The sequence below is a fragment of the Carcharhinus amblyrhynchos genome, chromosome X, assembly GCF_965287045.1.
Source record: "Carcharhinus amblyrhynchos chromosome X, sCarAmb.v2.hapA, whole genome shotgun sequence".
NCBI classification, from domain to species: domain Eukaryota; kingdom Metazoa; phylum Chordata; class Chondrichthyes; order Carcharhiniformes; family Carcharhinidae; genus Carcharhinus; species Carcharhinus amblyrhynchos.
Window position 1 is genome coordinate 9,911,572 of NC_137359.1, and position 18,493 is coordinate 9,930,064.

The window sequence follows — 18,493 nt, forward strand, 5'->3', positions numbered from 1 at the left end:
TAAGTGGTGTGATCAGCAAGTTTGCAGATGACACTAAGATGGCTGGATTGGCGGGCAGTGAGGAGCAGTGTCTGGCAATACAACAGGATATTGGTAGGCTGGTACATTGGGCAGATATATGGCAAATGGAGTTTACTCCTGATAAATGTGAGGTGATGCATTTTGGCCAGAATAATGTAGGGGGGAGTTATATGATAAAGGGTAAGCCTATAAAGAGTATAGAAACACAGCGGGACCTGGGGGTACAAGTGCAAGGAAAGATGGAGCAAACTGGGGCTGTTTTCCCTTGAAAGACGGCGACTGAGGGGGGATCTAATAGAGGTATATAAGATTATGAAGGGTATAGATAGAGTAAAACAGTGGTAAGCTATTTCCTATGTTAGAGACACACAGTACGAGGGGCCATGGGCTTAGGGTGATGGGGGAGAGGTATAACACAGATATTAGAGGGAGGTTTTTTACACAGGGTAGTGGGGGTATGGAATGCTCTGCCAAGCAAGGTGGTGGAGGCAAGCACGCTGGAGTTGTTTAAGAGTTACTTAGGCACATGACTAGTTGGAGATGGGAGGATATAGGAGATTGTTTTAAATAAGGGTCATTAGCATTGGGACATCCCTGGTAATGTAAAAGGATATGGTATGATACTAATGTTTTTCTCTTTTAATTCACAGGTTTTAAGTCGGTCCGCCTTGTTGTCCAACGAGGGGCATACACGCGATGGGTCGTACAAGGGCTGCTCTTGAATGTTCGAGAATAGCCTAGTGCTTCATGTCGTTAGTGTACGCTTAAACTGGACCAGATGCTGGGCAACACGACAGCTCAGTGACTATCACTGTTTGCTGTGCAGACACATGGATTTGGGCCCGTGTCTGTGGGAGTTTGCACATTCTCCCCGTGCTTGCGTGGGTTTTCTCCGGGTGCTCCGGTTTCCTCCCACACCCCAAAGATGTGCTATTAGGCTGATTGCAGGTAATAAATTGTCCCTAAATTAGTTTCCCTCAATGTGGAATGCCATAAGCATAGATAAGGGTCATGGGTGGAGGGGGGGGGGACTGGTAATGTTAAAATGGCGGCGCGGGCTCGTTGGGCCGAAGGGCCTATTTCCCGGGCTGTTTTTGTTCTTTGAAAGGTGGGTGGAGAGGTTCAGGGAGGGAATTCCAGAGCTTGGGACCCAGGCAGCTGAAGGCATGGCTGCCAATTGTGGGCCAATTAAAATCAGAGATGCTCGAGACGCTAGATTTAAAGAAGTACGTCCCTCAAAGGGATGTGAAGCTGGAGGATATTACAGAGATGGGAAGGGGCAAGATCATGGAGAGATTTGAAAAGAGGGATGAGAATTTTAAAATGCTTGACGTGGAGTCAACGTCAGTCAATAAACACAGGGTGATAGAGAAACGGAACTTACTGTGAGTTGAGATGAGCAGCACATTTGTGGATGGCTTCAAGTTTATGGAGGGTAGAATGTGGGAGAGCGGTTGGGAGTATGTCCCAATGTGTGAGTCTAAAGATGACAAAGGATAAAAATGAGAGTTTCAGCAGCAATTGAGCTGAGACAGGCATAAAGTTAGGTGATGTTATGGAGGTGGAAATAGGCAGTGTGCGTTGGTGTGAGGTTAAAAGCTCATCTTAGGATCAGATGCGACAGTGAGGTTGTGAACAGACTGGCTTAATCTCAGACTGTTGCCAGAGGAGGGGATGGAGTTTGGATTGGGACCAAAAACAGTGGTTTAAGAGGAAATTTCTGCTCATTCAGTACTGGATGTGGGACCAGCGGTTTGATAATTTAGTAACAGTAGGGCAGGCAAGAGAGGTGATGGTTAAGGAGAGCTGGATGTCGTTGATGTTTGTGAGAAAGCTGAATGTTGTGCTGAGGAACAGCATGTAAATGAGAAATAGGAGGGAGCTAAAGGTAACTCCTTGGGGAACACCAGAAGTAACAGTGGAGGAGCAGGAAGAGAAAGCAAATGATTCTCTGGCTGTGATTTGAAAGATAAGAATGGAATTAGGTGAGAGCAGTCCCACCTAGCTGGATGACAGTCATTGGACGAGGATGGGGCGGTCAAACCGTGTCAAAGGCTGCAAACAGACCGAGAAAGGAAAGTTTGCATTTGTCACAATCTCAGAGGATATCGTTTGTGACTTTGATCAGAGCTGTTTTAGCATTGTGGCAGGGGTGGAAACCTGATTGGAGGGGATCAAACATCCCTGGAATGTTTTATATCCATCTGAACGTTTAATGTTTCATCTGAAAGTCGGCAACTCTGCTCAGGGCACTCTGGATACTGCATTGGAGTGTTGGCTAAATCTTCCTGCTCCAATCTCTGGTGTGGGGCTTAAAGCTTCTGACTCGGGCGACTGAGCTATGGCTGATTCAATCATACAATCCCTACAGTACAGAATGAGGCCATTTGGCCACCGAGCCTGCACCAACAACAATCCCACCCTATCCCCATAACCCCACATATTTACCTGAAACTAGGGTTAATTTAGCATGGCCAATCCACCTAACTGACACATCCTTGGAAGTGCAATGAATACACTTTACAAACTTGAAATGAGTTTACTGTGGTAGACTGTTCCTCTGCTTTGAGGCAGGGTATCCAGAAGGTATTCCAATATAACTACAGATCTGTCCTCTGGGCCTCTTGAAAATGGAATGTGAGCATCACTGGCAAGATCAGCAGTTATTGTCCTTGAGCATGTGGTGGTGAGCTGCCTGTAACTGAACAGCTTGCCACGTTCTGTCAGAGGGTGGTTAAGAGTCAGTGAGACTTGTATTTTATTCCAGATATATTATTAATGAATTGACTTTAAATTCCTTCAGCTGCTATGGTGGAACTTGAACTTGTGTCTCTGGAACATGAGTTCAGGTCTCTGGATTACTAGTCCAGTAACATAACCACTGTGCTACTGTTCCCATATTAATATAAATCTCTTCTCCTTCAGGTGGACAGGATGTCCTTTCCCTGTGGGTGCTCCAAAGATGGATGCGCTAACGCGGCTGGCCGGATTGAATTTAACCCCATCCGAGTGCGAACTCATTACTTGCACACAATCATGAAACTGGAACTGGAAAACAAGCAGCACGACCACCATCAGCAGTTGTTGCCAGCCATCTCCCACTGCTCCAATGACAGACACACAGAGGTACAGGATTACCAGGAGTTTGCAGCAGAAAATTATGACTTGGAGAATGAAACTGCGGTTCTGCATTTACAGTCTGCTGAGGAGATGGACAGGAAAAAGGAAGAGGAGGATGACTTGACCAGTTCTAGTGTAACCATGGATACCAGTGTAGAAAGCCTAGAAGTCTGTATATTAGGAGATTCAGTGACTGGACCTGATGAGGCCTGTGAAGGGCTAGCACGACCTGTTGTGATCCAGGCAGAAGTGACTCCTGTTTCTCCTGTGCTGTGTTTTGCTGACAGCAGTATTCAAAGTAGCTCAACGCCTGAGCAACAGACGTATTTAAACGACTCCACAGTGTTATATTATCAGATAGATCAGACCTGTGCTGTAGATGTGAACTGCAGGGATAGGGAGACCAATTATGTGGAAGCAGAATTAGGATCCAATTACACAAAAGAAAACACTATAGAAAATTTAATTGCTGCTACCAATAGCTCCTTGGCACCTTACATGTCTGTCACAGGGCACTTTGCTGAGAACACAGGGACCTCTAAATACAGTGATGTACCATTTCCCTCAATAGAAGATGGCAATTCCTCAGTAGATGGTACTAATGCATACGCTGAAAATACTAAGCAGGAGTTCCAGTTACATTCAAAGCTTCAAGATGGCTTCCCCAAGGTCTCTGATAGGAACCTTTGTGTGCCTGAGCCGACTGTGGAGAATGTGTGTTCCCAGTCTGAGGGTCCAAGATCCCTAGAGGAAACCCCTGCAGCAAACTCACTAACTATGTAATGCATTTCTGCAGCTAGTTTGCACAATTGCTTGTAGCTTTTTGCTGATTTAAATGTCTATTTATTTAGGATGTTTTTGTAGTAAAACACAAAAATTAAAAAAAAAAATCTTGTAGCTGAAGACTGAAGTTAGGACTTTAAAAAAGGCAAAAAATGTTTAGATCAGACGGGGGAGGGGGAATATATCACATTTTTCTGGCGCTAAACCTACCTGACACAGGAGATGAAGGTAGGAAATAATTTTAGGCCACAGCAACTTAATCTCTAGTTTGTGGTGCAGAAACAGTGTCTAAATTTTTAGTCTTTTTTTTAAAACTAACTTTTAATTTTTTACAACAATTACTGCCCCTTTGTTGCACAAGTACATGCACAGAGAGAACAATGATTAACTTCTGTACAGGGAATGCTTCAGACTGCATTTTGTATTGTCAGGATTTTGAGTCTGTAACTCTTGGCTCCATCCGTTTTCTTCCATCAGTGCATTCTCTAATGTTGCTGTGGCATTACATACTGTGTAAGAGCTGTGGCCTAGGATAGAGCCTGCATTGTTCTGGACTCCAAGGCAGATTGAGTAATTTGAGTAGATGCTTCCCCAAAGGGGATGTGTGATCTCAGACAGAAATCTTGCAAGGCAAAAACTGGCAGCTTGAAATGTGGGGCCAATTTGGGGTGTCCAAAGTCGCTGGAGCTTTGCAGTTCTGTCCAGTGAACTGTTTGCTTTTCTGAATGAATCCTGGGTCTGGTTGTTCCCACATTGAATGCATCAACAAGCATTCCAAGCTTTACAGAAGTTGCTTCTTGCACTAATCATAATTAATACTGGAACACTTCCTACTGGTTACTTGTGTTGGGTGCAGCTTCAAAGGGGCATTGTCTTTATTAAAAGTATTTGGCAACATTTTTTGGGGGGAGGGAGGGAAGAGCCACTAATATCAAATCTTGTACAATTGCTGTATTGTGTTTTGACATCATTTGTCATGGTGTTGTGCACTTAGTGATTTTTTTTAAATTAATACATTGGTGAGCCTTTTTTGTCAGTGTGCCCCTCCCCTTTTGAATTGGGTTTGCACGGAACCTACATATCCACACAAGTGTTGCATTCCTCCTCATAGGTCCTGCTTTAGTGAAAAGTCAAAATCGGAATATACCACCGACGTGAAACCTGTTCTCAACTTTCAGTGGCGAAAAGGGTGTCAACGTGAACGTTTGTGTCACGTGCTTCATCAGATTTTGTTTTTCTGTTACTCCCTATTCAGAAAAAAATAATCATTTGTGTGTTCCCAGGACTCTAAATATTTTGTAACAAATATCTTTGCAGTAAGTTGATGTCAGCCTGTGTAATAGGCCTCATCAGCCACTTGGGTTTCAGCCTGCGATTTATGTTTTTGCCTTGTATAGTGCACACACTAGTGAATGTGGGCCAACAGATGATTATTGGGCCTGGTCATTCACCAAACAGCACCTTATGAAAGAGAACCTGTCCCTGCAACCCTGTGTCAGTCTATTGAATAAACATAATCATATAAAAATGCCCAAATCTGATCAGCATCACATTAAAGCCAGCAGGTGAAATGATCACACTTACAAATAACTTCCTGGTATTTGCAGCATTCCTAGCTTGAATGTTAGCTGTTTCAACTGCTCTGTCCAGCTTATCTTTCGTTGGCCTGTGCTACCTAAGCATAAAACAGCCTCTTTATTCCAGGGATCATTCTTGTGAACCTCCTCTGGACCCTTTCCAAGGCCAGCACATCCTTCCTTAGATATGGGGACCCAAAACTGCTCAATGAGCTCTGACCAGAGCATTATACAGCCTCAGAAGTACATCCTGCTCTTGTATTCTCGCCCTCTCGACATGAATGCTAACATTGCATTTGCCTTCCTAACTGCCGACTGAACCTACACGTTAATCTTAAGAGAATCTTGAACAAGGACTCCCAAGTTCCTTTTGTGTTTCTGATTTTCTAAGCACTTGCTTAACAATTACCAGTTGCTTATCTATTCCTTAGTTTTATCCTATTACAGAACTTTGCCAATTGTGTGTGCATCTGGTGCCTGTGTGCATCTGTCTTTTGTATATCTGGTTCTGACTGGGTTACTGTACTTCCAGCTTCCAAAACTAGCTATATTTCAGGTGGGTTGACCAGATTGAAAATAACCACTGGCACTGGAGGTCGCTCATCCTGCCAGAAGTGTTGAGGGTACACGTTCCGGTCTCGCCTGCTGCGGGAATCGTCACTGGTGGGACAGGGTGTTTGACGGACCATTTAAAGATTCATTGACCGTGGGTGGGAATTTCTGGTCTTAGGCCTGGCAGAACTGGAGAATTCTGCCCCATTTTGTGTTCTCCTGGGTGCACAAACCCTTAAATTCAGCCCAACTTTACTTGTGAAAAACTCTGCTAGAGGTGTAAGGCGATAGAAGAGACAAGATAACAAGAATCAGGAGCCAGGCGTAACCATTCTGCTCCTTGAGCCTGCTCTGCCATTCAGTAAGATCACAGCTGATTGGATTGTGGTCTCAACTGCAGCCAGAATGAAGTGCCAGTTTGATTGAGTAAATGTTATTTCTAATTTTTTTAATACCGTAAAGCAAGTGATCTGAGTCTAACGAAGAAATTGTTTTCAAATTCAGTCTGAGGTGGAATCAGAATTTCCAATTTTAAACTTCAGTCCACTGGGGAAATACTTCTCTCTGCCTGTTGGGCTCATGTGCTTTCTGTACAATGTCTTTTATTTCAGGAGACTGGCCTGTTGAGCTCTTCTAAGTGGAATTTCTCAATGCTTCTATCTTTATCCTGACACTTACAAAGCCATTGGTTTTGAAGTGGATGTTTTGTGGGTTTCCCATATCAAAATTGGTAGTTGTCACTTTTGAAAAATGGGATTTTAATGACTTTTGTGTGAATGATAAGTGAGTATTCTCAGGCACACCATTTTCAAGTGACATGTCACTACAGAAATCATGACGAATGTTACCATCATGTGTAATGGCCCTTTCTCCCAACCCCCACTACCCTGAACAAAGAGCCACTTAGCTGGTATCTAGCAGAGATTGCAACTAATCTGCATCATTCAGCATATTTCTTTTTAAATTTTAAACAGCTATTTTAATTGTTTTAAACATACGTTACTTGAAGTTCTGCCTTTGCTCTTGTTTAACAAGGTGCCGTTTTATTTAGTTAAAAAAAGGATGTTCTTTCCTCTTGACTCGCACTTTTTCCAGTTCGACTGCCATTGATGCAGTTGCTCACTGTGTGTGAGCAGATGGAGATACCACAAGTCTTTTTTTCTCTTTCTTCCTCTCGTCGGCGCATAAATTCCCAGTGCCTGCCCAGTGCTATTGTATAGGGCAATAGTTGTACCACTGCGTAAATTCTGGACACAAACCTTCATCCCATCAGCCTGCAGAGCTGGTGTTTGAGTTGCCAATGTGTAGCCACTGAGTGATACGTTGCTTCACAGAAGATCTGCTGCCTGATGTCAGGGCAGCTTCAGACAAGTGAGGGCTGAGTGGGTCAGAAGAATTAGTGCACAACCCTTTAATTACGAGATTGCAGCTGACGTAGATTGATGGAATTTGTCTCTTGTCTGCGTACTTTAAGGGTTGCGTGCGACACTCGTTCAACTAATTTTAGTCCAATTCCCAATGGGTGTGCACAAACTTGTACAGAGGATTTAAGCTGTATGCTCGAGAAAGGCTGCCATTTTCTGATGTGTGGGGGAGGGGTGTTATTTAGCCAACTTTACTATCAATCATTGTTTTAAAATCCTGCATGTTTCATCCAAATCCTCCCAAAGGGGGCTTATATTTCAAAATAAATATCTTAAGTAAATGATCCTACTTAATTATTATTTTTAAATTACCGACTCTTTTGTGGGAGGTGGCCCGTTGTTTAACCACATGTGCAATCCAACCTGCTTGTAAAACACTTTGGCAAACCAGATTGATACGTGAGGAGCATCTTTTATTTATTTAAATAGTTATGATTTTAGTAAATTAAATATCAAAACTTTTTTAAACTTGGCACGTCCAGGGATCACTTGACACCAACAAGACACCCCTCCCCCCATAAAGAAATATTAGAAACAGCTGAGTATGGAGCTCTGTTTTAAATGTAGTGAGTGTTACTGTAGAGTCGTCATTTTTTTAAAAAAAGCAAAATTGCATGTGTGAGCACATGATGTTTAAAGCTGAACAGGTGCCATGTTTGTGAGGGCAGTGTGCGAATTGAGTGCAGCTATGTATAGCCAAGAAGCCACAGGGCTTGAAAGTCAGCAGATAATAATTGAATTTCTGCTGTCTGGTTTGCAAGTTGGGATAGAAAGAAGAGAACAAATAAGTGACAACAGATGGTTGAAAAATAAACCTGTGTCCAAAAAGACAGGGTGGAGCCTCGGGCCTAGTCTTATTTGAAGGTTTATGTGGAAAGATATGGCATGGGTCCAGTTCTGAAACTGGAATTGTAAGTACTTGTTAGGATGGAATCAAGAAATTTTGATCCTCCGTTTAAATCTCTTATACTACTTTTGAGTGCTTGATAGAAAAACGCGTACAGAAAACAAAATGTTCAGCACCAGGTATTCAGGGAGGTTCAGGAATTCTCTTCCAGTGATTAATAAATGCTCTTTTAAACAACTGAGATGAAAGAAATAAGGAGATTTGAATAATGTAGGTTCTCAGCCAACAGGTGTCACTATTGCACTTTGTAAGCAGCCTTATGACCCGATCAGTGCAAATGGGTGTGTATGGATCAGAGTTTTTCCGCTGCTGCCCCCTTCATGGGAAAATCAACATTACAATTATACTGCAGCAACAGACATTGAGACAAAAAAAATCTCTTAAATCTTCCAGACAACAATGAGCAAGCAGTGATTGGTGAATGGGTAAGTCTGCACGTTCACATGCCTCACTTGTGCTGAAACACTTTGAAATTCTTTCTGCATTAACTCTGAAGCTGTTTTGTTTTTGCAGAACTTTAGCAGGATGGCTTCTACTCTCAATCCCCAGACCCCTCCACCATTGCATAGCTGTTAAAACCTGGTTTTCTTTTGTGAATTGTAACTGTTGGTGCAACAGGATTCAAAACTGGATGGGTGCCTCATCAGAGGTATTTAGAAATGCAGCTTCGTGACTGAACAATTTTGAACTGGGTGGGAGTCTGTGCAGTGGCTTGAGTTTTTAGTGGGTGCGTGGAGAAAATATCACGTCACTCACAACACTGCATTCTCAATGCCTTAAGACTTTGAACTGCAAAGATTGTGCTACCAGAGCAGCAAAAGTATAAATGTACCATAAGGTTGAACTTAGCAACATTACTTGTCCAACGTCCAAAGAGTTCTGCACCAGAAGCTACTGTAAAGCAAGTGTATACATTGCTAGCAGTTTTTTTGTAACAATCTTTCACATTGTACCAGTTGCTTATTTGTAGAGAACAGACATGCATCAATGTGTGATTTATACACCACCTGTTACAGTAAGTTCAGTGTGTAAAAGGGCTTTAGGGGCTAGAAGGGAAGTATTGAATGTTGCGTTTAGGGGGTGGTTGGATGTGGCCTGAAGTTAGTTGCTTCAAAATACTTATCTTTACACCATCTATCACAACGTGACCATCCGCAAACCATTGTTGTGTTGGAGATTACAAGCTTGTAATAATGCAGCATGGGCATCAGAATGGTTCTACACCGACCAGAAAGAAATGATGTGTTATGTGAACAACTGCAAGCTGGCTCATTATCTAAATTGCTTCTTTCTGACTGTTGTGCTTTGTTATTGTGTTGGTTGTAATCCTTCCTGTTTCTCTTATTCCCCCAACCCTATGCTCCTGCGCAAATGTAAAGGGATTACATCGTCCCTTCAAACCATCTCCAGGCATGAAAACGCACAAACCCCTCGGCACCGTTTCCATTGCAATGCATTCAGCGTGTCGCAAAATTGTTGTCTTGACGCAAATTGCAACGTTGAGTTCAGCGGCTAGCAAACACGGCAAAACGTTTTTTTTAAAAATAAAGTCTCTCACTCTTTGAACCGTTATTGCAAAGTTGACTTCCTTCAACCTGAGTCTAGTTTCTGTTGTGTGACACTGTTACTGACTGGGTTCCACATAAAATTAAGCGCAAAGCAAGGTGATTACTTAGTACTTCAACTTTCTGGTGTGAGCTCTGCTTCCCCCTCAGTCAAATAGCCTTGTATTGTTTTTAGTGTGATGAAATTTCTTTCTCTCTTTCTTTCTTTATTTCTGAAAGTCAAGATTGTGGGTTCGAGTTTCACGCCAGAGCCTTAATTTAAGCTGATGCTCCACTTATGGAGGAAGGCATGCTGTCTTTTGGATGAGATGTTAAAGCAAGGCTCTTTTTCTGATGAATACAACCATCTACACCCTGGAGTTGCCATTGGCTTGAATTGGAAGTGGGTCAGCCACCTAAATACTGTGGCTACAAGAGCACGTCAGAGGCCAGGAATCCTGTGGCAAGTAACTTGCCTCTTGACTCCCTACAACCTATCCACCATCTATCAAAGCACAAGTCAGGAGTGAGATGGAATACTCTCCCCTTGCCTGGATGGCTGTAACAACACAAGAAACTTAACACCATCTGGAACAAAGTAGCTGCACTTGATTGACATCCTATCCACAAATATTCACTCCCTCCACCACTGATGCACAGTAGTAGCAGTGTGTACCATCTACAAGGTGCATGGCAGGAACTCACCTGGCCTCCTCAGCACCTGCCAAAAACATGGCCACTACCATCTAAAAAGACAAGGGACATCCACAAGGGGCACAGTCTCATGTGAACACCCCCACCTGGCAATTCCCCTCCTCATCACCTATATCAGCCGTTCCTTCATTGCCACTGGGTCAAATCCTGAAACTCCCTCCCTAACAGCACTGTGGATGTACCTGCACCACATGGACTGCAGTAGTTCAAGAAAGTAGCTCAACACCACCTTCTCAAGGGCAATTAAGGATGAGCAATAAATGCTGGGCTAGCTAGCGATGCACACATCCCATGAATGAAAAGAAAACTAAAGAGTAGAGAACCTTTTCCTGGGGTCCTGGCCAAATCCATCCCTCCAATCAATACCTAAAAATAGATGATCTGGTTATAATATTGCTGTATCGCTGTGTGTAAATTGGCTGCTGCGTTTCCTATATTACAACAGTGACCATACTTCAAAAAGATTTCAGTGGCTGGAAAGCAATTTGGGATGCCCTCAAGTTGTGAAAGGTGCTATATAAATGTAAGTCTTCTTAGCAGCATGAGTCAAAACAATTTCATGCTTAATCAAGATTTTCAGCACAGAGTATTTTGCTTTTGAACCAATTTTTTGCACTGTTCAATGGGTCGTGCTCTGGGTAGGGTTCCTTCTCACAAAGCCCCTCTTTGTAACTCAGTAACACAGCCTGACTGGACTGGCTAGATATGCTGGCGGAGTCAGTAATCCTTCCCTGTAAGATCCCTGTATGGATGTTGAGTCAGTGCTCAGTGGTCAGACTTCTGGTCGCTTGCTCACTGCAACACTATGGTTACCCAGCCATTTAATTGGCAACCAGTTTCAAGGCCATTCCTGTTTACAGAGTAGGTATAAATGTGCTGGACTGGAAAAGACCAATCTAATCCATCTGGTTGATCCCAGTGATTTGGAACAGGGACCAAAAATACAGCTGTCCAAGCTGTGTGCGAATTCATGGGATGGAAATGTTTGGTTGATAAGTGGCAAATCTCATTTAATGTTGATTAACGTTAAAGTAATGAAACTCAGGAAGAGAGCTCAGACTTGAAATCTAAAATAAATGATGCTTGGCTCTGGGGCCAAGGAAATGAGTCAATTGGAGCCAGATGGGCCCCTTCACCCCCCCCCCCCCCCAACCCCCAATACACCAGTGCCTATATGCACAGGTGCCACAGTGGTTAGCACTGCTGCCTCACAGCACCAGGGACCCGGGTTTGATCCCTAGTTTGGATCACTATGCAGAGTCTGCACGTTCTCTGCATATCTGCGTGGTTTCCTCCGGGTGTTCTAGTTTCCTCCCATAATTTGAAGACACACGTTAGGTGCATTGGCTATGCTAAATTCTCCCTCAGTGGACATGAACAGGTGCCGGAGTGTGGCAACCAGGGGATTTTTCAGTCATTTCATTGCAGTGTTAATGTAAGCCTACTTGTGACACTAAATAAATAAACTTTAAATGAGCGGGTTACATAAAGGAAAACCCAAGGCTTTTTACTCGTGTGAGAAATAAAAGAATGACCAGGGTGAGGTTAGGGCCAGTCAAGGATAGTAGTGGGAACTTGTGCATGGAATCAGAAGAGATAGGTGAGGCGATGAATGAATACTTTTCTTTAGTGTTCACTAAGGAGAGGGGCCATGTTTTTGAGGATGTGTGTGAGATACAGGCTGATAGGATGGAGGTGGTCGATGTTCTGAGCGAAAACGCGTTAGCAATTTTTGAAAAACCTGAGGGTCGATTAGTCCCTTGGATCAGATGGGATACATCCTAGGATACTTTGGAAGGCAAGGGATGAGATTGCAGAGCCTTCAGCTTTGATCTTTGGGTCCTCACTGTCCATGGGGATTGTGCCAGAGGACTGGAGAGTGGGGAATTGTTGTTCCTCTCTTCAAGAAAGGAAATATGAATAACCCTGGTAATTATAGGCCAGTTAGTCTTACTTCAGTGATTGGTAAATTAATGGAAAGAGTCCTGAGAGATAGGATTTATGACCATTTGGAAAGATTCACTTTAATCTGGGATAGTCAGCACGGTTTCATGAGGGGTAAGTCCTGCCTCACAAATTTGATTGAATTCTTTGAGGAGGTAACTAAGTGTGTAGACGAAGCTAGAGCAGTGATGTCGTATACATGGATTTTAGTAAGGTGTTTGATAAGGTTCCACATGGTAGGCTCATGAAGAAAGTAAGGAGGTGTGGGAAAGAAGGAAATTTGGCCGATTGGATAAGTAACTGGCTGTCTCGTAGAAGACGGAAGGTGGTGATGGAGGGAAAATTTTCAGACTGGAGGCCAGTTACCAGCGCTGTACCACAGGGATCAGTTCTGGGTCCTCTGCTATTTGTGATTTTTTATCAATGACTTGGAAGAGGGGGCTGAAGGGTGGGTCAGTAAATTTGCTGATGACACCAAGATTGGTGGAGTAGGGGATGAGGTGGAGGGCTGTTGTAGGCTGCAAAGAGACATTGATAGGATGCAGAGTTGGGCAGAAAAGTGACAGATGGAGTTTAACTCTGATAAGTGCGAGGTGATTCATTTTGGTTGGACAAACTTAAATGGGGATTTCAGGGTCAATGGCAGGGTTCTGAGGAATGTGGAGGAACAGAGATCTTGGGGTTCATATCCACAGATCTCTGAAGGTTGCCACTCGAATGGAAAGAGCTGTGAAGAAGGCTTATAGTGTGTTAGTGTTTATTAACAGGAGGTTTGAGTTTAAGAGGCGTGGGGTTATGCTGCAACTAAGAACATAAGAAATAGGAGCAGGAGTAGGCCATCTAGCCCTTCGAGCCTGCCCCGCCATTCAATAAGATCATGGCTGATCTGTCGTGGCTCAGTTCCACATTCTCGCCCTCTCCCCATAACCCTTAATCCCCTCTCTTATCAAAAACCCATCAACCCGCGTCTTAAAAATATTTAGCGAGGCAGCCTCCACCATCTCAACGGGCAGAGAATTCCAGAGATTCACCACCCTTTGAGTGAAGAAGTTCCTCCTCAACTCCGTTCTAAACCGCCCCCCCTTTATCTTGAGGCTGTGCCCCCTAGTCCTACTGTCCTTTCTGAGCGGGAAGAGTCTCTCCACCTCTATCCTATCCATCCCATTCATCATCTTATACGTCGCAATGAGATCTCCCCTCATTCTTCTAAACTCTAACGAGTACAAGCCTAGTTTATTCAGCCTCTCCTCATAGCTCAACCCCCTCAACTCTGGCATCAGCCTAGTAAACCTCCTCTGCACTCCCTCCAAGGCCAAAATATCCTTGCGTAAGTGCGGCGCCCAAAACTGCACACAGTACTCCAGCTGCGGCCTCACCAGTGCCCTATACAGCTGCAGCAAGACCTCCCTACTTTTATATTCAATCCCCCTCGCTATGAAGGCCAGCATCCCATTTGCCTTCCTGACCACCTGCTGCACCTGCAGGCTGGGTTTTTGCGACTCATGCACAAGGACCCCGAGGTCCCTCTGCACCGTCGCCTGCTGCAGTTTTTCGCCATGTAAGTAATAGTCCTTCCTACCATTATTCCTACCAAAGTGGACCACCTCACACTTGCCAACATTAAATTCCATTTGCCAGTTCCTGGCCCATTCACCCAGCCTATCTAGATCCTTCTGCAGACTCTCCACACCCTCTGCGCAATTTGCTGTTCCACCAATCTTAATGTCATCAGCAAATTTCGACACCATACACTCGGTTCCCTCCTCCAGATCATCTATATAAATGGTAAATAGCTGAGGCCCCAGCACCGACCCCTGGGGCACTCCACTAGTCACCAACCGCCAATCCGAATAGCACCCATTAACCCCCACTCTCTGCCTCCTATTTGACAGCCAATCCTCTATCCACGCTAACACCCTACCCCCAACTCCATGCCCCCTTACCTTCTGCAATAACCTCTTGTGAGGTACATTGTCAAACGCCTTCTGAAAATCCAGAAAGACCACATCCACCGGCTCTCCTCTATCCACCGCCCTAGACACATCCTCATAGAACTCCAATAAATTTGTCAGACACGACTTCCCCTTAACGAAACCGTGCTGCGTCTGCTCTATCAAGCAATTCGCCTCAAGATGCCTCGCTATTTCCTCCTTGATGATGGATTCTAACATTTTACCTACAACAGACGTTAAACTAACCGGCCTATAATTCCCTGCCTTTTGCCTGGCACCCTTCTTAAACAACGGCGTAACATTAGCTGTTTTCCAATCTTCTGGCACTTCCCCGGAATCCAGCGACGTTTGGAAAATAACCACCAAGGCATCCACTATCACCCCCTATACAGAACCTTGGTGAGACCACATATGGAATATTGTGTGCAGTTCTGGTCACCTCACTATAAGGAGGATGTGGAAGCATTGGAAAGAGTGGAGAGGAGATTTACCAGGATGCTGCCTGGTTTGGAGGAAAGGTTGAGGGAGCTAGGGCTTTTCTCTTTAGAGTGGAGGAGGATGAGAGGCAACTTAACAGAAGTATATAAGATGGAGGGGGATAGATAGAGTGGATGTGCAGGGACTATTTCTTCGTGTGGATGTAGCTGTTACTAGGGGGCATAACCATAAGGTTCATGGTGGGAGAAATAGGAGGGATGTCCGAGGTAGATTCTTTACTCGGAGAGTGGTTGGGGTGTGGAATGCACTGCCTGCTGAGATAGTGGAGTTGGACACTTTAGGAACTTTCAAGGGGTTATTAGATAGGCACATGGAACACACCAGAATGATAGGGAGTGGGATAGCTTGACCTTGGGTTTAGACATAGCTCGGTGCAACATTGAGGGCCGAAGGGCCTGTACGGTGCTGTACTGTTCTACGTTCTATGACACTAAGGAGACCCAGGCATCGCCTGCAGTGCAGAGAAAACAAATAAACTGACAGGGTGAAAAGTCTGCATCCTCTTAGTCTGGTGAAGAAAAGATGCAGGAGGAATTATTTAAGGGAATTGATTAAATGAACTGTATATGTGAGATTGCCACAAACTCTAGAATTTGGGGATATGGGCTGGGGATTTAGCAAAGCAAAGGAGCAGTGTGTAGATTTAGCTAGTTTACACAAGGTAGTGAAGGCAGTTGTGAGAGAACATGTAAAGGATTGGAAAACATTTGTGGGATGAGAGAGCAGGTTTTGATTTTGGGCTGGGTGCAATGGTTTGCAACATCTTTTCTGGCCCTGTCATGTCCCACATTCTTGCATTTAGCCAACAATTAACTACCATTTGCATTATATCATAGAATCCCTACAGTGCAGAAGAAGGCCACTTGGTCCATCGATTCTGCACCGACCACAATCCCTCCCAGGCTCTATGCCTATAACCCCTCATATTTACCCTGATAATCCCCCTGACATTAGGATCAATTTTAGCATAGTCAATCAACCTAACCTGCACATCTTTGGACTGTGGGAGGAAACCAGAGCACCCAGAGGAAACACACGCAGACACAGGGAGAATGTGCAAACTCCATACAGTCACCTGAGGCCAGAATTAAACCCAGGTCCCTGGTGCTGTGAGGCTAACCACTGTGCTGCCTCTCAAACTCATGAAAAGGCTAAAATAAAAGCAAAACAGGAAATGCTGGAAGAACTCGGCAGGAGTGGACAGCATCTGGGGAGAGAGAAAATAGAGTTAATGTTTCAAATCCATATGATCCTTGCAGGTTCTGTTTTTGTTTTGTGAAAAGGCTTGTTCACCACCAAAGGCCTTATTGTTTGATAAAGAAACTAAGGTCCTTAAACTAAATAATCTTACCTTGTTATTTATTTTGCAATCAATAGCAAGCTTGATATTCTTTACATGCTTGTAATTTGTTACTGAGGTCTGGTAATGCACTTGTCAGTCAAGATTTTATTAACAGTTAAAAGGATGCAGGTCAAACCTGAGGCACTTGAGAATCGGGACAATGCCCATCACTATTTAAAGAGAGGAAAGACTGCACTTCTTGATTTTAAGCCTAAAAGTATACCACTTCTGAATTCTTTTAAATTATATTCTACAAGTGTACCCTGACCTTTCAAGCAAAATCTGTCTCATTAAAATCTCTTATTTTTACTGTATGTCACATACCTACACAGGAATGTGGGGCAAGTTGCTAATTAAAGCACAAAGTAATAGCTTTTAATACTTACAGAGTTATTATTCTTGAATGGAGCTCATTCTTACACAGTTGGCCATTTTGCAGTTTTTTTTGCATGGTTCATTGAAGAAAGCACACTGTAAAGTCCAATCAAAGTCCTTGGGATTACTGGTGTCTCCCCTCTCCCATTGCCTGGATCGATTGAGGTGTGGATACATTTTACAGATGCTTGATGGTGCTGTCAAAAAGCTGCGTAGCCACGGTGAATTAAATTTTTTCCTTCAATTCAATACGTAAAAGCATTAAAACAAAAATTTGCTGCTACTGATAACTCAATGTAATTTTTTGCACTAAAAATGAATTATCCAGTCATTATTTGAATTAAGTGATCTTTCTGGCAACAAAGTGAGAATTTAGAGTTTAAAAAAAAATTGGTAAATTTTCTCATCTTAGTTCCTCTTTCAAGGCTGCCAATGTTCGTTTATAAAAAAGAAAACACTTTACAATAAAAAAAGGTAGTACAGAACTTGAAAATCACTCGAGAAAGAGACATGCTGTTCTAGCTTTTCATCTTGTGCTCATCAGGACAGCAAGAGAGCAACAATTTGTACTGCATGACGAGAAAGTGCTGATTGGTTGGCAACAGGACTCTTTGCAGAGGTGTTGCCATGGAGAATGCACCAAGGACCAGTTAACTGCTAAACTTTTGTTCAAATTCAAACCAGACAGGTTGATGATGGTCAAGGCATTGCCATGGGGAATGAACCAGAGAATGGCTGTCCCTCAAGCTGAATAGAGAACAATGCGTAGACCTGCTCCATCAATCAATCCCGATAGTGCTAAGAATTGCAGTGAAAACCAATTAACAATGGTCAGGTTCATAGTGCAACTCACTTATGCATGCCAGAAGTTACCTTTATTTACACACAGGACCTTGTCCTTTGCAATTAAATAAATGCTTGGGGACAGTCATTCCCTAGTTCATTCTCCATGGCAATTCCTTGACCAATCAGAGTCAACCTGCCTCATTTGAATTTGAAACAAAAACTTGGTAGTTAGTGTTCCCTGGTGCATTCTCTATGGCAATGCCTCTACCAATCAGTTTTCTCTTCTCATGTGGTTGAGTTGTTGCTCCTTTTACAATTGGGATTCTTGCAGACTGTCTTGATGAGTGTAAGGCAAAAAGCTTCAAAAGTGTGTTTCTTTCCTCAGCAATAACAAAGTATCATTTGGAGGAATGATTGCCCTCTGTTCTCTGGCTAATATTGGTCAAAGTATGTTGTATGCCTCCTGTGAAAACTAGCCATGCTGCTGCTCACATTGGGTGGATGATGTGCTGTTTTATATGCACAGCAGTACTATTCCGGTCAGTGCAGAATGTATTATTCTGCTGCTAAAATGCAGCTATGTGTACTATGGTGTATCCCTTTTAAGGATGCAAGGTCTGTCCCCTGAATTAATTGAAAACTGGTTGCTTTTTGCAGCTCCTCAGGTCAACTTGAGACCAGACTAGCAAGTGTGATGGACACAGCTGCAGTGTTTTTATACATGTATTTAATATTGATTGATAGAAACCGCTTCAACTGAGACACTGTAATCATTTGTAGTGGTTTATTAGCACCTTTTATATTATTGCACACTAGGACCAAAGATGATTCTCAAGACTGGGATCAAATCTTGAGGTTGTTGGAACTTTGACACCCAAACTCCTTAATTAGATTTGTGGTGCTATCTGTGTGATGGAGACAAAACTGGAATGAGCTTGTGAACTTCAGGGCTCA

General features: G+C 43.4%; 1 protein-coding gene across 8 annotated transcripts in view; it reads left to right on the forward strand.

The window, feature by feature from the left end:
- LOC145362033 (cysteine/serine-rich nuclear protein 2-like) overlaps nt 1–11,736 on the forward strand; it is a 69,479-nt gene extending 57,743 nt beyond the window's left edge. For all 8 annotated transcript variants that reach the window (XM_080218065.1, XM_080218064.1, XM_080218070.1 and 5 more), the window contains one exon: nt 2,947–11,736. In XM_080218065.1, coding sequence (XP_080074191.1) covers nt 2,947–3,924 — 978 coding nt within the window. In that variant the 3' untranslated portion in view covers nt 3,925–11,736. The remainder of the gene's footprint in view (nt 1–2,946) is intronic.
- Nucleotides 11,737–18,493: the final 6,757 nt, after the last annotated feature.